Below are 21,527 nucleotides of genomic sequence, written 5' to 3' on the forward strand. Positions count from 1 at the left end.
TATGCTCCTGCCCTACTGTCCAATACTTTCTTTCTTTCGTCCATTGAGAATCATCATTTTTAATATTCCTGAAGAGAATGTGCTACAAATGTGAATACTGAAAGATGTTGAGGCAACATAAAGATTGAGAACTACAGCTACAGATAAAAAGCCATATACTTAAGAAATACTGGGTAGAGAACAATTAATTCTAAAAATCAAATCGGTTTCCATGAGTCATTCAACTTGCCTGGCTTTTAATTAAACTCAGAGAAGCAAAAGTGTTAATATTATTGACTGTATTTACATATAATTATCAAGTGCCTTAAACAAAAGACTATTCCTTTGGGTCTACCACCCCTATCAATCAGCTACATCTAGCAGTCAATCAAGCAGTCAGCTGGAGGGAGCAGTTCACCAGTGTTTGGCAGGACTGAAGGAATGTGAACAGCAATGAACCATCTTGACAGGCATACTTGCTGTTGCTGGATTTGTTTTCAAGTGATGATATTAGAGGGAACTGAGCATTTTGAGTGGGTACAGGCTGTGTCAGCAAAACCATAAGTAAAACCATAAATGTTCAGCTAACAGAGGAAATGCCACATATAAGGCATCATAAATATTTATTCACACAATGAATACATAAATAAATGCTTCGAGAATGTGGAACAAATGTCAATTGTGGGCCATAACTGTGTATGATACTGACACACACATACACATAATTTCTAATAAGTATATCACAATTTATAATATGTATAACATTATAAGTTGATAGATAGCAGAGGGCTTTTCAAAGCTATTTATGACATTTGCTTTTATTTTAGTTTTCTGAGGTTTGCATGCACAGTTTCTGCACAGGGAAGGATTGGGACCACAAAGCCCTCATCTCTTAATACTTAACTTACTCCTGCTTTGGAAGAATGCTTTGCAAACTAAGAATGACAGTCTCCTATGGGTCTTTTGCAAGCACAGGTGTGCCCACGCTAAAGCTTGCTGTCAGTACATTTTGGCGGACTCTCAGGGCTGTGTATGTATTCAGGTACCTGAACATTCCCAGTAGGAAGAGGTTTTTTTTTTTTTCTTTCCCACAAGAATAGCCCATAGGCTTTGTTGATATCATAGCAGTTTTTTATAATTCTCATTCTGTGAAACTCCTTAGTTATCATCAGATTTAGAGAAAAATTAGAAAAGCCTTTTTTTTAAAAAAAAAGCATATGAAATTTTAGTGACTAAAGTGGGGCAATACAGTGAGAAAAAAAAAAAAAAAGGTGAAGAAGAAAAACAAGCCAGGGTCAAGAAATACAAAGAGAACAAATAGGGTTGGTAGTGTGTAAATTACTGTAAATAAAAATGATAACTGGTAGTAGAGATACAGAAAAGGATGAGAAATATGGCTGAGTTATTGAAATGCTTAAGCCATGTATTTTGGGGAAATATTTCGTTAACAAAATGGGAAATTCTTGTGTTTTAAAAGAAGGCTGACATGTATCTCTGTGAAGGAAGGACAATTACTCTTAGAAGAAAACACTCATACTGTATTGTTGCTTGGAGAAGGGGAAAGCCCCCTTGCAGGTGTCAGGTGAACAAAGAGAAGTAAAAGAAGTGCCATATTTCTCTGCATAATAACAATTGAGTTTCTGTAGAATATTCTGGAAGTTGTTGAGAAGATGGAAACAAGAAAAAGTGGCCCAAAGAGTGAGAGGGGGGCCTCACTGAAATAAAATGGCAGTTTAAATTTCCAATGAAACAGATTAATGAAGAATTTGGAACATTTAATTTTCTGTTTCCAGTTTATTTCCTTTTGCATGAGTCATAATTACCTCCCACACTTCCTGAACCTTCAAAAAATTCTAGTTCCTCCAGGATCCTGTGTTAGCAGTGTTTTGGGCATTGAAGGAATGGGGACTCTGTTCTCCAGCAGAGGCAGACTGTAGATAGTAGCCCTGAGAGCTAAAATTGGACTTGGGACCTGGCAAGCCGAAGAGAATCTTCCTCCCTGTTTCTACTTGAACCTTCAAAAAATACTGGGGGGGATTCCCTGGTGGCACAGTGGTTGAGAGTCCACCTGCCAATGCAGGAGACACGGGTTCGTGCCCCGGTCCGGGAAGATCCCACATGCTGTGGAGCGGCTGGGCCCGTGGACCATGGCGGCTGAGCCTGCGCGTCCGGAGCCTGTGCTCTGCAACGGGAGAGGCCACAACACTTAGAGGCCCGCGTACCGCAAAAAAAAAAAGAAAAAAAATTACTGGGACAGCACTTTTCTTCCCAAACTGCATGGGATGGGAGCTTCAGCCATTTATGTAAAAATTAAAAGACAGGCTTATTGCAAAAAGTTGTAAGAGTTAGGTACATAAGACCAAAGAAAAAAGAAAATGAGAGAGAGGAAAAAATAAATATTCTCAAGACTACAACTTCATTATTCTTTTCTGATTCAGACACTCAACCTGTCTAAATTCAATGAGGAAAATGTTTGAAAAATGAAATAATTATGGTAAATTATGGTAATAACATAAAATGAGAGTTACATTAGAAACTCATGTTATTTTGGAAACCACCCTCCATGAATTACATTTTATTTCTATAAATATAGTGTTCTCATGTATATGTCACACAATGTATGAATCATTATGGAAGATATAAAGATGAGTAATGGAAATTCTCAAGGAGTTTGCATTCTAGGAATTCATTTTTCAACTATATGCATATTAAATATGTTGCTTTTATTTGTCAGGAATAGTTTTCTTTGTGATCTTGCAACTCACTAATGACATTTTTTATGATGATCCCCCCAAATACTTAGTTTTCTAACAGCAGTTAGATACTAATTTTCTGTCATCCATTTAAGAAAGATCCTAAACTATAAGGTTACATGACTGACAGAAATACAAAAATTTAAAAAGGCTGTTTATAGAAGACCAAAGATGAGGCACACATTAGAAAGTGTAATAAAAATAACAATTACATAAAATCAAATTCACAATCAAAAAAATCATGTTTTTCTACAGAACTTTTATAGACATAATTTTGTAGTTAAAGTTAGATAATATATCTCCTGAGTAAAGAAAATTGGAAACATATTTCCAAGTGTAAGTCACTATGTGGGATTTGGTTTGAAGGGCAACAAAAACATAGTCGTGTCCACATCTTAGAGGAGCTGTCATAACATCACTTATGTGTAAAATCTAAAAACATTAAACTTGTAAAAAACAGGGAGTAAAATGGTGGTTACCAGGGGATGGAGGGGCTGAGGGGATAAGAGTGATGGTCTTTAAGGGTACAAACTTGTAAAAAGTAGTAAATAAGCCCTAGAAATCCAATGCACAGTATAGTGGATATAGATAATCCTGTACCATATTTATGTCATGTGATATCACTACATTAGCAATCATATTATAATAGATACTAGATTGATTGAAAGATAGATAGAAAGAAAGAAATAATATCATAATTCAGTCTAGATTTTATTTTAAATATCTAAGATATTTGATTAGGAGAAAGTCTAAGGAAGCCAACGTGATTGCAGTACGTTTCAGGGGAAAAAATAGCCTCTTAGAATAAATATAAATATACGGAGAAAAATTGAATTGCTTGGTGACTGCATTCCACAGATGATGCTTAACCAGGTTTAAAGACTAAACAATACAATTGGAATATTTCCTGTCATCCATCTATTCAGTATTCAAAAATTAATTATCGTGCAGCTAATAGGACTCAAGATACCAATGTATTAATTCCTATCATTTTCTGCGACAGTCGCTATTGAGGAGCAGGATACAGAGAGTGAAGTACAAAAGAAGATAAATCTATGTTTTTGTTTTTGTTTTTGTTTTTGTTTTTTTTACCAGGAAGAAATAGTATAAAACATGTTCTAATTAACCAACAGTGATTCCTATCATTTCCTATCACTTCTATTTTACAGTCAGTGAAATTATTGTTTTCCCTTCCTGGTAACAGCTAGTAAACTTTGTTACAAGAAGTTGATATTTGTGAAAAGGCAGATTCAATTGGTTTCATTTCTTTGTTTGCTTGTTCAACAGCTTTATTTAAGTTTAATTTACATACTATGAAATTCACTTAAGTGTCCAATTTAAGCCCATTCAATTATATGAATCCATCTAAGGCTAAAACAAACACTTTAACTGACTAACACAGAACACTAATCTTTAATTTTGTTTCATGAGAACTATACCCATAGCAATTCAATTCAATAGATATTATCAATTTTGTTCATGTCATAGGACATGTTGATATCCTTGCTATGGAGAAGGAGAGTTATCAGACATCTATAGTGTCTTTAAAATACTTTGCTACTTCGGGCTTCCCTGGTGGCACAGTGGTTGAGAGTCCGCCTGTCGAGGCAGGGGACACGGGTTCGTGCCCCGGTCCAGAAAGATCCCACATGCCGTGGAGTGGCTGGGCCCGTGAGCCATGGCTGCTGAGCCTGCGTGTCCGGAGCCTGTGCTCCACAATGGGAGAGGCCACAACAGTGAGAGACTCGCACCGCAAAATAAAATAAAATAAAATACGGCATTGTTTCTCATCATCAAAAAAAAAAAAAAATTAAAAAAAAAATACTTTGCTACTTAAAGACGACAGTAATTTTCTTTTTTCAAATATGCATTCTCAATGGAGTATCAGAGAAAACTGCCTTTGGTTCTATTCTCTGATGTTACAAATATCAACTTTTAGTATAACTTTTGATATTTAACTTAAGCCAGTATGACAAATTTCCTTTTCCAGTTTAGTACTGGTACGAGAACTGTAAAATGGCTACTCATACACAGAGAGCAGGGTGCTCTCTGTGGATCATGGATTTTGGATTGAGAGGAATGAATGTCATCTCGGGGAGCCTGCTCTACACCTGCCTGGGCAGTGCATTGTGCTATCAAGGTGATTTATCGTCCTGCAAAACACATTTCACAAAGATCCAGCTATCAGCATTGAATGTGCCTGTACATAAAAATAACATATCCAGAGTGACAACCCTGCCAGCCTCTTGTTCAGCAATGTTTTGCATGTAACTTTTATCTTGTGTACTTGTTGCATGATCAAAAAATTGCTACCGTACTGCCAAAAATTACGTTTGTTTGTTTTTTTAACATCTTTATTGGAGTATAAGTGCTTTACAATGTTGTGTTTGTTTCTGCTATATAACAAAGTGAGTCAGCTATATGTATACATATATACCCATATACATATACATATATACTCTTGTGTCTCCTTCCCACCCTCCCTATCCCACCCTTCTAGTGGTCACAAAGCACCAAGCTGATCTCCCTGTGCTATGCGGCTGCTTCCCACTAGCTATCTATTTTACATTTGGTAGTGTATATATGTCAATTCTACTTAAATCTAGAAGATTGAAAGACCAAAAGAGGAAGCACTGGCACCTGTATAGAGATAACAAAACTTTCCTAAAAACCCCCAAGGGTCTTTCCTTTATATCTCACTGACCAGAACTGGGTCACAGAGGCTGTGGGGAGGCTAGGAAATCTAATTTTTTAACTGAGTTATGTCACTACACAGAAAATCAGAGTTCTGATTGGATCAGCAAAGTAAGAAATCAGTATTGAGTGGACAACAACTTGTGTCTACCATAGTGCGTTAACTATTTCTTAAATGCTATATAAAATGAACTTCTTGTGTTGTTAATCCCCATACACTCTGTTGCAGTTCAGGAACTCTATAGAATTCTTTCCTAAAGAAGACAAAGTATGACAATATTTCTTTCAGCAAATTGATGATATGACACAGCTTTGAATTACTGCATTGCATTTTTCTCTAAGAGAGGCGAATTTTTTAGGATTGGGATTACCAATTAATATTTTTGTGTGTTAGGTACTCAATCATAGGAAAATTATTTGAAAATTTTTGTGCATGCAATTATTATTATTGTTATTATATGAATTAGGGATGGACTATGAAGGAGAAAAACTGACAAAACATATTCTACTGTGGAATACTCTACCTTCTACAGATATTGTGGGCCATAATTAAATGTTTTAACTTCTTAGTTATTAATAAATATAAAATATTGTTATGGGGAAAAACTGTGTACAAGTAGATTTTCATATAGAATTATGAAAAATTAATATTGAAATCTATAAAACATTTAAAGAGGCTTTACATCTTTTAAACAAATATATATAATGATTTTCTACAAACATTTTTTGTTCATTTTTGAAATGAAATACATTTGAAGTTAAATACTGAGGTTAAATACAACCAAAATTGTTGATGTATTTAATTACATCATGCAGACTGAAGAATGTTACAAACTTTGTTTTCAGTTACACCCTAGGAAATTCATTGAGGCCCTCCACCAAGTGCTTTTTTAATAGATGATTGATTTCTACTACAAGAAGTTAAGATAAGCTCATTTTTGAGAATCAAAGCTATTATTGGTTAAGACCTAAGCATTAAAGACAATTACTTCACAGTAAGCATGCCACTTTGCCTCATCTAGAGACACTATTCTGAGTTGGGACAATCATATTTAAGCTAAAAGGCTAGTTATTTTGCCTAATTTATTTCCCTTTAAATTACCATTCCACATTTTCTAAAAGCATTTTTCTCTTATTAATAATATTTATAGGGGAGACCTTCAACATGGTAGAGGAGTAAGATGTGGAGATCAACTTTCTCCCCACAAATATATCAAAAATTCAATTACATGTGGAACAACTCCTACAGAACACCTACTGAATGCTGGCAGAAGACCACAGGCTTCCCAAAAGGCAAGAAACTCCCCACATACCTGGGTAGGGCAAAAGAAGAAAAGGAAAAACAGAGACAAAAGAATAGGGACGGGACCTGCACCTCTGGGAGGGAGCTGTGAAGGAGGAAAAGTTTCCACACACTGGGAAGCCCCTTCACTGGCAGAGACAGGGGGTGGGTTCGGGGGGAAGCTTCGGAGCCATGGAGGAAAGTGCAACAACAGGGGTGCAGAGGGCAAAGCGGAGAGATTCCCACACAGAGGATCGGTGCCGACCAGCACTCACCAGCCCAAGAGGCTTGTCTGCTCACCCGCCATGATGGGCAGGGCTGGGAGCTGAGGCTTGGGCTTCAGAGGTCAGATCCTAGGGAGAGGACTGGGGTTGGCTGCATGAACACAGCCAGAAGGGGGCTAGTGCCCCACAGCTAGCCGGGAGGGAGTCCGGGAAAAAGTCTGGAGCTGCCTAAAAGGCAACAGACCATTGTTTCAGGGTGTGCGAGGAAAGGAGATTCCTTCCCTGTCTCCCCACAGAAGGCAGAGCACCACCTAAATGAGCTCCAGAGATGGGTGTGAGCCGTGGCTATCAGCTTCGACCCCAGAGACGGGCATGGAATGCTAACACTGCTGCTGCAGCCACCAAGAATCCTGTGTGCAAGCACAGGTCACTAGCCACACCTCCCCTCCCAGGAGCCAGTGCACCCCGCCACTGCCAGGGTCCCATGATCCGGGGACAACTTCCCCGGGAGAACACATGGTGTACTGCAGGCTGTTGCAATGTCATGTTGTTCTCTGCTGCTGCAGGTTTGCCCCGCATTCCAATTATGACTAGAGTACCCTTCCCTCTCCCCAGCCTGAGTGAGCCAGAGCCCCCCCCCCCCCCCTTTAATGCCCCCCTGCCTGGGCAGGAAACAGAAACCCCCAGGTGACTGACATGCATAAGCAGGGCCAATCCAAAGCTGAACCCCAGGGGCTGTGCAAACAAAAAGGAGAAAGGGAAATTTCTCCCAGCAGCTTCAGTAGCATCAGATTAAAACCCCACAATCAACTTAGTGAACCCTGCATCTGTGGAATACCTGAATATACAATGAATTTTCCCAAAATGGAAGTGGTAGACTTTGGGAGCAACTGTAGACTTGGGGTTTGCTTGCTGTCTCTGATTTGTTTCTGGTTTTTATGTTTATCTTAGTTTAGGTTTTAGTGCTTGTTATCACTGGTGGATTTGATTATTGGTTTGGTTGTTCTCTTCATTTTTTAAATTTTTTTAATTTATTTTTTAAATTTTATTATTTTTTTCCTTTTTTCTCTTTTTGTGAGTGTGCATATGCATGCTTTTTTTGTGTGAATTTTTCTCTTTAGGTTTGCTTTTACCATTTGTTCTGGGGTTCTGACTGTTCATTTTTTTTTTGTTGTTTGTTTTCTTCTTATGAGTGTGTGTGTGTATGGTTCATTTTGTGATTTTTGTCTGTTTAGTTATGCTTTTACCATTTGGTTTGGGGTCTTATGTGTTCTTTTTCTTTTCTTTTCTTTTCTTCTTTTTCCTCTGAGCCGTGCAGCTGGAAGGGTCTTAGTGCTCTGGCTGGGTGTCCGGGTTGAGCCTCTGAGGTGGGACAGCCAAGTCCAGGACATTGGACCATCAGAGACCACCAGGCCCCATGTAATATCAATCAGCAAGAGCTCTCTCAGAGATCTCCATCTCAACACTAAGACCCAGCACCAGCCAATGGCCAGGACACTCCAGTGCTGGATGCTCCATGCTAAACTAGCAATATAGGAACACAAGCCCACCCATTAGTAGAGAGGCTGCCAAAAGTCATACTAAGTTTACAAACATCCCAAAAAACAACACCGGATGTGGCCATGCCCAACAGAAGGACAAGATTCAGCACCACCCACCAGAACACAGACACCAGCCCTCTCCACCAGGAAGCCTACACAAGCCACTGAACCAACCACACCCACTGGGGCAGACACCAAAAACAATGCAAACTACGAACCTGCAGCCTGAGAAAAGGAGACCACAAACACAGTAAGTTATGCAAAATGAGAAGACAGAGAAATATGAGGCAGATGAAGAAGCAAAGTAAAAACCCACCAAACCAAACAAATGAAGAGGAAATAGGCAGTCTACCTGAAAAAGAATTCAAAGTAATGATAGTAAAGATGATCCAAAATCTTGGAAATAGAATGGAGAAAATACAAGAAACGCTTAACAAGGACCTAGAAGAACTAAAGAGCAAACAATGATGAACAACACAATAAATGAAATTAAAATTTCTCTAGAAGGAATCAATAGCGGAATAATTGAGGCAGAAGAACAGATAAGTGACCTGGAAGACAAAATAGTGGAAATAACAGCCTCAGAGCAGAATAAAGAAAAAAAGAATGAAAAGAATTGAGGACAGTCTCAGAGACCTCTGGGACAATGTAAATGCACGAACATTCGAATTATAGGGGTCCCAGAAAAAGAATAGAAAAAGAAAGGGACTGAGAAAATATTTGAAGAGATTATAGTTGAAAACTTCCCAAATATGGGAAATAGTCAATCAACTCCAGGAAGCACAGAGCATCCCATACAGAATAAATCCAAGGAGAAATATGCTGAGACACATATTAATCAAACTATCAAAAATTAAATACAAAGAAAAAATATTAAAAGCAGCAAGGGAAAAGCAACAAATAACATACAAGGGAATCCTCATAAGGTTAACAGGGATCTTTCAGCAGAAACTCTGCAAGCCAGAAGGGAGTGGGAGGACATATTTAAAGTGATGAAAGGAAAAAACGTACAACCAAGATTACTCTACCCAACAAGGATCTCATTCAAATTTGACAGAGAAATTAAAACCTTTACAGACAAGCAAAAGTTAAGAGAATTCAGCACCACCAAACCAGCTTTACAGCAAATGCTAAAGGAACTTCTCTAGGCAGGAAACACAAAAGAAGGAAAAGACCTACAATAACAAACCCAAAACAATTAAGAAAATGGTAATAGGAACATACTTATCGATAATTACATTAAATGTAAATGGATTAAATGCTCCAACCAAAAGACAAACACTGGCTGAATGGATACAAAAACAAACACAAAACATGTATATATGCTGTCTACAAAAGACTCACTTCAGACATAGGGGCAGACTGAAAGTGAGGAGATGGAAAAAAGATATTCCATGCAAACGGAAATCAAAAGAAAGCTGGAGAGTAGCAATTCTCATATCAGACAAAATAGACTGTAAAATAAAGATTATTACAGGAGACAAAGAAGGACATTACATAATGATCAAGGGGTCATTCCAAGAAGAAGATATAACAATTGTAAATATTTGTTTACAATTACAATGCACCCAACATAGAAGCACTTCAATACATAAGACAAATGCTAACAGCCATAAAAGGGGAAATTGACAGTAACACAGGGAACTTTAACACCCCACTTTAACCAACGGACAGATCATCCAAAATGAAAATAAATAAGGAAACATAGACTTTAAATGACACATTAAACAAGATGGATTTAACTGATATTTATAGGAGATTCCATATAAAAACAACACAATACACTTTCTTCTCAAGTGCTTATGGAACATTCTCCAGGATAGATCATATATTGGGTCACAAATCAAGCCTTGGTAAATTTAAGAAAATTGAAATTGTATCGAGTGTCTTTCCTGACCACAACACTATGAGACCAGATAGCAATTACAGGAAAAAACAATGTAAAACATAGAAACACATGGAGGCTAAACAATATGCTACTAAATAACCAAGGGATCATGAAGAAATCAAAGAGGAAATCAATGAACACCTAGAAACAAATGACAAAGAAAACACGAAGACCCAAAACATATGGGATGTAGCAAAAGCAGTTCTAAGAGGGAAGTTTAGAGCAATACAATCCTACCTCCAGAAACAAGAAACACCTCAAATAAACAACCTAACCTTACACCTAAAGCAATTAGAGGAAGAAGAACAACAACAACAAAAAACAAAGTTAACAGAAGGAAAGAAATCATAAAGATCAGATCAGAGATAAATGAAAAAGAATTGAAGGAAATGACAGCAAAGATCAACAAAACTAAAAGCTGGTTCTTTAGGAAGATCAACAAAGTTGATAAACCATTAGCCAGACCCATCAAGAAAAGAAGGTAGAAGACTTAAATCAACAGAATTAGAAATGAAAAAGAAGTAATAACTGACACTGCAGAAATCTAAAGGATCATGACAGATTACTAGAAGCAACTATATGCCAATACAATGGATAACCTGGTTGAAATGGACAAATTCTTAGAAAAGTAGAACCTTCTAAAACTGAACCAGGAGGAAATAGAAAATATGAACAGACAAGCCACAAGCACTGATAATAAGACTGTGATTAAAAATCTTCAAACAAACAAAAGCCCAGGGCAAGATGCCTTCACAGGTGAAATCTATCAAACATTTAGAGAAGAGCTTACACCTACCCTTCTCAAACTCTTCAAAAATATAGCAGAGGGAGGGACACTTCCAAACTCATTCTACCATGCCACCGTCACGCTGATGCCAAAACCAGACAAAGATGCCACAAAAAAAGAAAACTAAAGGCCAATATCACTGATGAACATAGATGTAAAAATCCTCAACAAAATACTAGCAAACAGAATCCAACAGCACATTAAACGGATCATACACCATGATCAAGTGGGGTTTATCCTAGGAATGCAAGGACTCTTCAATATATGCAAATCAATCAATGTAATACACCATATTAACAAAATGAAGGACAAAACCACATGATAATCTCAACAGATGCATAAAAAACTTTTGACAAAATTAAACACCCATTTATGATGAAAACTCTCCAGAAAGTAGGGATAGAAGGAAATTACCTCAACATAATAAAGGCCTTTATGACAAACCCACAGCCAACATCATTCTCAATGGTGAAAAGCTGAAACCATTTCCACTAAGATCAGGAAGACAGGGTTGCCCATTCTCACCACTATTATTCAACACAGTTTTGGAAGTGTTAGCCATGGCAATCAGAGAAGAAAAGGAAATAAAAGGAATCTAAATCAGAAAAGAAGAAGTAAAAGTGACACTGTTTGCAGATGATATGATACTATACATAAAGATTCCTAAAGATGCTACCAGAAAACTACTAGAGCTAATCAATGAATTAGGTAATGTAGCAGGAGACATAGTTAAAACACATATATCTCTTTCCTTCCTATACACTAACGATGAAAAATCTGAAAGAGAAATTAAGGAAACACTCCCATTTACCATTGCAACAAAAAGAATAATATACCTACTAATAAACCTACCTAAGGACACAAAAGACCCGTATGCAGAAAATTATAAGACCCTGGAGAGATATAGCATATTCTTGGATGGGAAGAGTCAACATTGTGAAAATGACTATACTACCCAAAGCAATCTACAGATTCAGTAGATTCCTATCAAAATACCAATGGCATTTTTCACAGAACTAGAACCAAAAATTTTATAGTTTGTATGGAAACACAAAAGACCCTGAATAGCCAAAGCAATCATGAGAAAGAAAAACTAGCTGGAAGAATCAGGCTCCCTGACCTCAGACTATACTACAAAGCTACAGTAATCAACACAGTATGGTTCTGGCACCAAAACAGAAATATAGATCAATGGAACAGGATAGAAAGCCCAGAGATAAACCCACGCACATATGGTCACCTTATCTTTGACAAAGGAGGTAAGACTATACAGTGGAGAAAAGACAGCCTCTTCAATAAGTAGTGCTGGGAAAATTGGACAGTTACATGTAAAATAATGAAGTTAGAACACTCCTTTACACCATACACAAAAATAAACTCAAAATGGATTAAAGACCTAAATGTAAGGCCAGACACTATAAAACTCTTAGAGGAAAACATAGGCAGAACACTCTATGACATAAATCACAGCAAGATCTTTTTTGACCCACCTCCTAGAGAAAAGGATATAAAAAGAAAAATAAACAAATGGGACCTAATGAAACTTAAACACTTTTGCACAGCCAATGAAACCATAAACAAGATGAAAAGACAAACCTCAGAATGGGAGAAAATATTTGCAAATGAAGCAACTGACAAAGGATTAATCTCCAAAATATACAAGCAGCTCATGCAGCTCAATATCAAAAAAATCAAACAACCCAATCCAAACATGGGCAGAAGACCTAAATAGATACTTCTCCAAAGAAGATATACACATTGCCAACAAACACATGAAAGGATGCTCAACATCACTAATCATTAGTGAAATGCAAATCAAAACCACAATAAGGTATCTTCTCACACTGGTCAGAATGGCCATCATCAAAAAATCTACAAACAATAAAAGCTGGAGAGGATGTGGAGATAAGGAAACCCTCTTGCACTGTTGGTGGGAATGTAAATTGATATAGCCACTATGGAGAACAGTATGGAGGTCCCTTAAAAAACTAAAAATAGAACTACCATATGACCCAGCAATCCCACTACTGGGCATATACCCAGAGAAAACCATAATTCAAAAAGAGATATGTACCACGATATTCACTGCAACACTATTTACAATAGCTGGGACATGGAAGCAACCTAAGTGTCCATCGACAGATGAATGGATAAAGAAGATGTGGCACATGTATACAATGGAATATTACTCAGCCATAAAAAGAAATGAAATTGAGTTATTTGTAGTAAAGTGGATGGACCTAGAGTCTGTCATACAGAGTAAAGTAAGTCAGAAAGAGAGAAACAAATACTGTATGCTAACACATATATAAGAATCTAAAAAAAATGCTTCTGATGAACCTAGGGGCAGGACAGGTATAAAGATGCAGACATAGAGACTGGACTTGAGGATATGGGGAGGGGGAAGGGTAAGCTGGGCCGAAGTGAGAGAGTAGCATTGACATATATGCACCAAAAAATGTAAAATCACTAGTGGGAAGCAGCTGCATAGCACAGGGATGTCAGTTCAGTGCTTTGTGACCACCTAGTGGGGTAGGATAGGGAGGGTGGGAAGGAGGCTCAACAGGGAACGGATATGGGGATATATGTATACACATAGCTGATTCACAGCAGAAACTAACACAACATTGTAAATCAGTTATACTCCAAGAAAGATGTTAAAAAAAAAAAGACTAGATTAATCATTTCAGTGGATAATTAAAAGTGATAAAAAAGGAAATTTTAAAACTAAATAAAGGGCTTCCCTGGTGGTGCAGTGGTTGAGAGTCCACCTGCCGATGCAGGGGACACAGGTTAGTGCCCTGGTCTGGGAGGATCCCACGTGCCACAGAGTGGCTGGGCCCGTGAGCCATGGCCGCTGGGCCTGCGCAGCTGGAGCCTGTGCTCTGCAGTGGGAGAGGCCACGGCAGTGAGAGGCCCGCGAACCACAAAAAAAAAAAACTAAATAAAAAAGTTACAATAAGCAAGAAAAAATAATATTTATAAAGACAACTTTCTTTGAAAATTCAGAAAAGGAATTTACATAAGATTTAATAGTGGAACTCATTTTTTAAAATTTTGTGTGGTTATTTGGACTAAAAGAATTCTTCCAAATGAAATCACTTTTTTTTCTACTTTAGATGGATTCTTTCAAACTCATCATGGTGAACTATATAGTAATTTTGGAAATTCTTGTCAATGTTAAAGGAAAGATAGCAAAATGAGAGAACCTTACTGAGTACCTATGTTTTTCCAGTGACTGGATAAAGTAACAGCATTGCATTACCCTCCTCGCTGGAATCGGCATTTTCATTATAAATATACATACAAGGAAACTAGAACATAAAATTTAAGTAGCTTGATAAATTTACTATGGTACTAAGTACATCCTAAGATTTGACCATGAAGTATTCCCAAGTCATTTTGGAATAACCCTTGGTATTTTGGAAAAATAATAAATATGAATTACTTCACTATACTAATTAAACTATAACATGACTAAATATTTGTTTTCATAGGAAGGTCAAATAAGTATTTCTTTATTATATTTACAATAATGCCTTTTAAAAGTAAGTAGTAATATTATTTGTGCCTTTAGAACCAATAGGCATCAATAGGTGTAGTGCATTTTATTTGATGTCAACTGCCCTGTTCCCTGTGGAATGCATGTCATTAATGCAGAAAGGTTTGACAGACAAGAGATTTGAAGCCCAATGTCTACCCTTTTTTAACATCAAGTCCCAGAAACATTCAAGTACTAAAGTGAACTAGAAGTGTTGAAAAAAATCTGGTATGTTCTTTGTATCAATATATAATTAAAAGGTAGCCTTTCTAGTCTTACTATTCTTATGTATCTAAAAATTAAATGTAGAATTTATCAACAGAAATGTTTTAAGCTACTATATTTTCTAATTAAATATTCATTTTAAATAAGTAAAAATTAATAAAGATCGCATGAAAAATGATTCACAATTTAAAATATAAGTGCATCTATATTAAACTGCATAAATGTGTCAATAGTCTTTATTAGGTGTGTGGCAGAAAACCACTATTAGTGCCATTTATACAGAATCCAACATTGACTCTCGCTGATTTATGTTTCATATTAATTATGGTCAAAAGAGCTGGTATTCACCTCTGCTAGCACTGTAAACAGTTGTAAATAAAGAATAAATAGGATTTTGTAAACCTGCATACCCTTGTTTTCCCTGACATCAGGTTTTAATCCAGGTTTTCATGTTTCCTGAATTGACCATAAAGAAGATTCAACACATTTCTGTGTGAAATAGGTACAGGCATACTTTAACATATATGTACCAGCTAAAATAACAAGAAGTAATTCATAAGTTGTGGACTATAAAACAACTAGTGGAGAAAATCATCAAGTGGCTATAAATACCACAACCATTAAAAGATATGCATTCTCATTTAAAAACCTCATACCTACCCTTTGTGAATCCTCCATTCTAAGACCCTGGAAAGAAACATGGTAGGTTTCTGGTTTTGTCTTCGACCTAAGTCAAGGGAAGTAGTTATTTTATAGCAGCAACTCAATCATCAAGCTTCTATTATCACCTCCTGACCTAAATTTTGTAGTTTCTAAGGAAGCAAAGAGTTCTTGTACATATAAATTTATTTTTAAAGCAGTTGACAGTATATTAACTGGAGTATGATTGAGATTTGAGTTGTGTTAATAAACAACCATAAGCTCAGATTTCTCTTCACTTCAGTTCTCTGACCACTTCATATGGCTTCCTTACTCAGCTGCCTTCCTCAAAATAACTTGCTTAGGGTTAGTAGTTTTCATGAACATTAAAATGGTTCCTCCATATAATAACTCTAAAAGTGTTTTCTTGCTGAATTAAAATGAATATATTTAAGTAGAATTATCCTCATAAAGCCTACATTAACACGATTTCTACATGAGTCTGGCTGGAAATATTATATGTCTTTTACAATTCATTGTCATCTCAGTTATTTTTTCATAGCCTTCTGTATGTTTCAAATAGTAGTTAATGTTAAATCACTCATTAATGGGTATTCCTCTTTTGTTGTTATACATTAAGCAAACATCATGAAATCGTTTCTGTAACAAAACTTATTTGAAACAATAAATTATTCACAAGATTTATGTTTCATCATATTGATTAATGGGATTCCAGTAGAAAACAATACATACCTTATTAAACAAATTGTGTATAGTATAGTGACTCAAGAGCCACAAAATTATTTTCTCTGGATACAGTAATTCATACATAGTTAATATAATAGGAAGCAAGGCCTCATTGGCAGCTTGTCATTGGAAAATTAGGTTAAGTACCAAGATGTACCTTTTAACATGATGGAAACAAGGCAATCCAAAGTCCTGATCTTAACCATAATCACTCACAACTCTATTTGGGCACAAAAGTTCTGATTTATTATAATTTGTCTTCATCGAAAGTACTAATTGGAAACGTTATCATATAGTCATGTTAAATGAAAGGATAGAATTAAAGTATTACTATTAAAATGTACATTTTTAAGTAACTACTATCCCAACATTTATTATATAACATCTCATCTATAGCAACTGATTCCTTAGTTCTAAGTATGTTTGTATTTTATTCCAGTTATTTAAGGCACAATTTTCACTAAATTCATTAGTTCTAAGGATGTTTAATTGCATTGTAAGAGGTCTTTTAAGCTTAAATTACCAAAAAAGTCTTAGCTTTGAAGAGAATACTCAGCATTTTGTTTTCTAATCGCTCTTAGCACTTTCTACAGACAGCAGGCTAAGAGATTTGCATATTTAAACAATCTTTGTAGTAGAGCATATATCCGTAGACTCCCATGATGCTTCAGACAATACAATATTGAAATTAAAACATATCAACGTGGAGGCATACACTTCATTCAATAAATCATTTTGCTTAAAGAAAGGAAGAAAAAATTGTAGGAGCAAAGATCATTTCAAAAGAGCAGTACCTGAATAGCAGCCTATTTATATTTAAGATAATTATTTTTGTTTCCTGAAGTACTTAATTAACCCATAATAAATATGTACAACCAAATGCAATTTTTATTTGAATATTGTGTTTGATGTATTTGCTTCACTAAAACACAAGCTACAGCAGAGTCTAACACTAGTCAAATCTTGTCCTCAGTGGCCTGCTTTCTTTGTCCAAAGTAAATATGCATGCACACACACACACACCTACCTGCATGTGCTCACACCAACACATGCAAACACTCAGACAGATAACTCAAACATACACTAACACACAGAATTTGGTATTTGGTATTAAAGAAGATCAAGAAGTGTGTGGAAAGTTTTAAAATCCATATAAGATGTCTATACCCTAGCCATGTTCTATTAAGTAAATATAATATTTATGTAAAAATAAAAATTTGGCTTTCTATAAGGACAGTTGAGTAAATCGAGGTATATGTGCATGTGTGTGCATGCATGAACATGTGTTTGTGCAATCCTAAAACAAGGTAACTGGAACGGTCTCCTCATTTCTTTCCTTCAGGAAGATGCATATTTAAAGTGAGAAATACACATCTTTCATATATAAAAGAGCCATGGTTATTGGGAAAGTACCACAAAATGAGCAATGCTATTGTCAAATAATGATTTGGCTTAAGATTTTCTATCACTACAATGGCTACCATATTACAATATGTAAGTGTGTTAAATCAACATTTTGTACACCTTAAATTTACAGTGTTATATGTCAAATACACCTCAATAAAAAATATTTTCGATTAATTTAAAAGTCTCCTACCAGAACAACATGTACATATATATATGTATATGCATATACATACACGTATATATGTATATATGTATATATATATACATATATATAGAGAGATATATAATTTTTGTCCCAGAATTTTGATTATTCAGTTAATAAACAATTTTATTTCTAACTATTCAGTAATAGCTTAGTACTACAAGAACTTATATATCTCATATTCACTTTAGGTCACATTATGTTATTTATTTTTATTATCTCCCAATTCTTATTTTTTATTTCACTTAATTAAATATTATAATTAATTTTACTATTGTAATGCATATAATATGTGGATATATATGTGTATATTCTTCATTTACATATCTATATCTATACACCTTTTTCATTCTTTTCTTCTTAAATTATAGAAATTTAAGGGGTTAAGCAGTATGTCTGAGATCTCTTCCTGCCCAGTGTACTTTGTGTTGGAGTGCACCAGGGAAAGAGAGAAGGCACCTTCTTGTAAACATGAAAATGACAATCCTCCTAGCAATCTAATAGCATTAACTATTGGAGTATGATTGTCCATAGCATCATTTCAGCTGATGTACCTCACTGCCTGAGACAATGGTTAATAAACTGTAATCTGTAGACTTACTGAGCAGGGTTCCCTGAAAAATTGTTGTATGCTATGTAACAATATGAGGATAAGGGGATATTTATGACCAAATATGACTCTTCTGTGTTAGTTATGTGGCAGTGCCCTTTACTTGAAGATCTCACATGTTAACTTGATTCAGAATTCATCTCACGTGACCAGAAAGGACCCAGGAAGCTGCTGGAATATCCTGGACCTCTCTCTGCTCCATCTGTGTCTCCTGATTATGTACGTTCTTGAAACTGTTTATTAAACTTGAAACGCTTCATACTGAACATTTAGCTACATTAAAAATGGGTTTATATTTAGCTTTAGCCAAGTTTCTATTTACAAATGGTTTGTCAATAAGGCCATGAGTTTTTGTGGTTTTTAGACTACGCTGCTATAACATAGCCCTAAAATGAATTTTTGAGTATCCTTCATTTTCATTTTGGCATCACATAATATAATATGATATGATTATTTTGGCTACAGAAAAGAGAAGAGGTGAAGCAGAATTCACATTTTTCCTTAACAAATGCTTGTATGTGTTTGGCTTTATTCTCAGTTAATTTGTTTTACGTAACACAATACTTGAGGGCTGAAGTGTTATGTAACCTCTGTTTTAAATAGACAGCATTTATTTAAATGTCACAGAAATATGCAAATATAAGAAGCATTTTACTGGTATGGATATAAATGATGGATAATCAAATATTAAGGAGAGCAGTTAATTTATCTTCAATTATTCAATCACATTGTTTTAGAAAAAGTGAGGGCATTTTTTAATGTGCTAAAATAAAAATGTCTAATGTAGAAGAGTACATAGACATGAAAATATTGCTTTCTTTTATTGTAGCATGCATCTGCACACAAATTATCCTTAAAAACACTAACCTGTTTTAGGGTCTACAGAGAAGTAGGGCTGTCCCTGGAGAATGCTGTAAACCACCCGAGCACTGTTTCCATAGGTAGGGTCATCTGCATCAGTGGCTGTCACCTGTAGAACAGAGGTACCTGTGCATTCAGGAAAACAAATTTTAGTGTGTGATGGAATTAAAAACATGATTAATTTGTACACAGAAAAAGGTAATGCTGAAATACTTATGGAGAGTGATAATTTCTTGTATTTCTTAGATCTCTCAAACACGGTCCCTGCTTTCTCTCCACGCCACTAATTGTCCTAAATGAGAGCCCAGAATGGAGTGTTTGGTTTCAGATAGTTTAATGTGATTCTTTATATGCTGATACCATTATAAAGGGTCTCTTTTAACCCTCACATAATCAGCGTTGGGTTGGGTCAATGCTCAAGAATCAAATAGGTGTTAACTGGGGATAAAAATCAAAAGTATTTTGAGAGTGTACAGTTGACTATTGAACAATGCTGGGGGTACTGACAAATTTCAGTTTTTAATTTTAGTAGTTAAGTCTATGATTTGGGTCTGACTTCACTTCAGTTCAGTTATATTAGACCTACTAAGGGTCTAATATCTACTTAACTACAAAGTTTTTACTTCTACATTGGAATTCAGACACAACTTTAAACAAAACTTTTTCTGTACCTTCAAAGGATCCTAGAAAAGTTAATAGACTTAGTATGCCAAGTTCATTTGACAATCCTTATTAGTAGAACATAAATGTATAGTTGGCCCTCCATATATATGGTTCCACATCCACAAATGCAGCCAACTGTTGATTGTGTACTATGTTATGATCTGCTGTGGTTGAATTTCTGGATATGGAACCCACGGATATGGATATGGAGGGCCAGCTACGGGACCTGAGTATCTGCAGGTTCTGGTGTCCACGGGGGTCCTGGAACCAGTTGCCTGCAGATACTGAGGGATGACTGTATAAAGATTTTTAATAAAATGCCATGATTTTGGCCTCTAAATAGTATTTTTACATTGAGAGGCTAAGCAAAAATATAACTAGTAATTATGCACACTCAGAAGAAAAGGACTGTGTTATACCTAAGAGAAATTTCTAATTGTGGATAATAAAACATAATGGTGACACCAAATTCTGGCAGGAAATTAGGCCTCTCATACACTGCTGGTGGAAATGTAAGTTTAGAAAATTCTTAAATAAACAAACATACATTTACCATACAATCCAGCAGATTGTACTCTTGGGCATTTATGCTAAAGTAATAAAAATATACGTTCACATAAAAGCCTATTTACAAATATTCACAGCAACATTATTCTTAGTAGCACCAAACTAGAAGAAGCCCAGATATCCTTCAACGGGAAAATGGTTAAACAAACCATGGTACAGTATTACTATGGAATACTACTTAGCAATAAAAATGAACAGAATATTAATATAGGCACTAACTTGGATAAATCTTCAGGGAATCATACCCAGGAGGGGAAAAGACAATCCTCAAAGGCTATATACTGTATGATTCCACTTATTTAACATTCTTGAAGTGATGCAATTTTAGAAGTGGATGACAGATTAGTAGTTTCCAGAGTCTGGGAAAGAAGGAGTGGAAAGGGGTGGGTTTGGTCATAAAAGGGCAACATGAGAGATAATGATGATGCTGGAATTGTTCAGTATTTTGATTATGGATATGTGCAAACTAAACACATACATACACATACAAGTAAAACTAGGGAAATCTAAATAAAATTGGTAAATAATTCCCATAGCCTGGTTATGATATTGTTTTATATTGGATATTTTGCAGGATGTTAGCAAGGGGTAAAACTGGGTAAAGGGTACAAGGAATCTATATCGTTTCTCATGAATGCATGTGAATCTATGATGACCTCAAATTTTAAAGTTTAAAATCTATATCTTCTTGCTTCACTGTTAGTCCATTCTTAGACAGCCTTATCTGGGCTTGGATGTGTACCATAATATTTCTCATTATAGCACTATGATTTCTGGCTTGATATACTTTCCAGAGCTAGTCACATGTAGACTACCTCTTCCATGACTAAGTATAATAATTACTATAGAACATTAAAGACTTCTGTGACGTCTCAACACCTGTTCCATACCCATATTCATCTCTCCAGCTTGTTCAG

At 35.8% G+C, this 21,527-nt stretch overlaps 1 protein-coding gene across 2 annotated transcripts in view; it reads right to left on the reverse strand.

Annotated features, from left to right (window-relative positions):
• Positions 1–21,527, reverse strand: part of CDH18 (cadherin 18) — a 340,967-nt gene that overhangs the window by 213,662 nt on the left and 105,778 nt on the right. For both annotated transcript variants that reach the window (XM_029217299.1, XM_029217297.1), the window contains exon 3: positions 19,387–19,506. In XM_029217299.1, the coding sequence (XP_029073132.1) occupies positions 19,387–19,506 (120 nt within the window). The remainder of the gene's footprint in view (positions 1–19,386; positions 19,507–21,527) is intronic.

This window comes from Monodon monoceros, unplaced genomic scaffold (genome assembly GCF_005190385.1).
Source record: "Monodon monoceros isolate NGI ecotype Baffin Bay Population unplaced genomic scaffold, NGI_Narwhal_1 Super_Scaffold_12, whole genome shotgun sequence".
Classification (NCBI taxonomy): Eukaryota; Metazoa; Chordata; class Mammalia; order Artiodactyla; family Monodontidae; genus Monodon; species Monodon monoceros.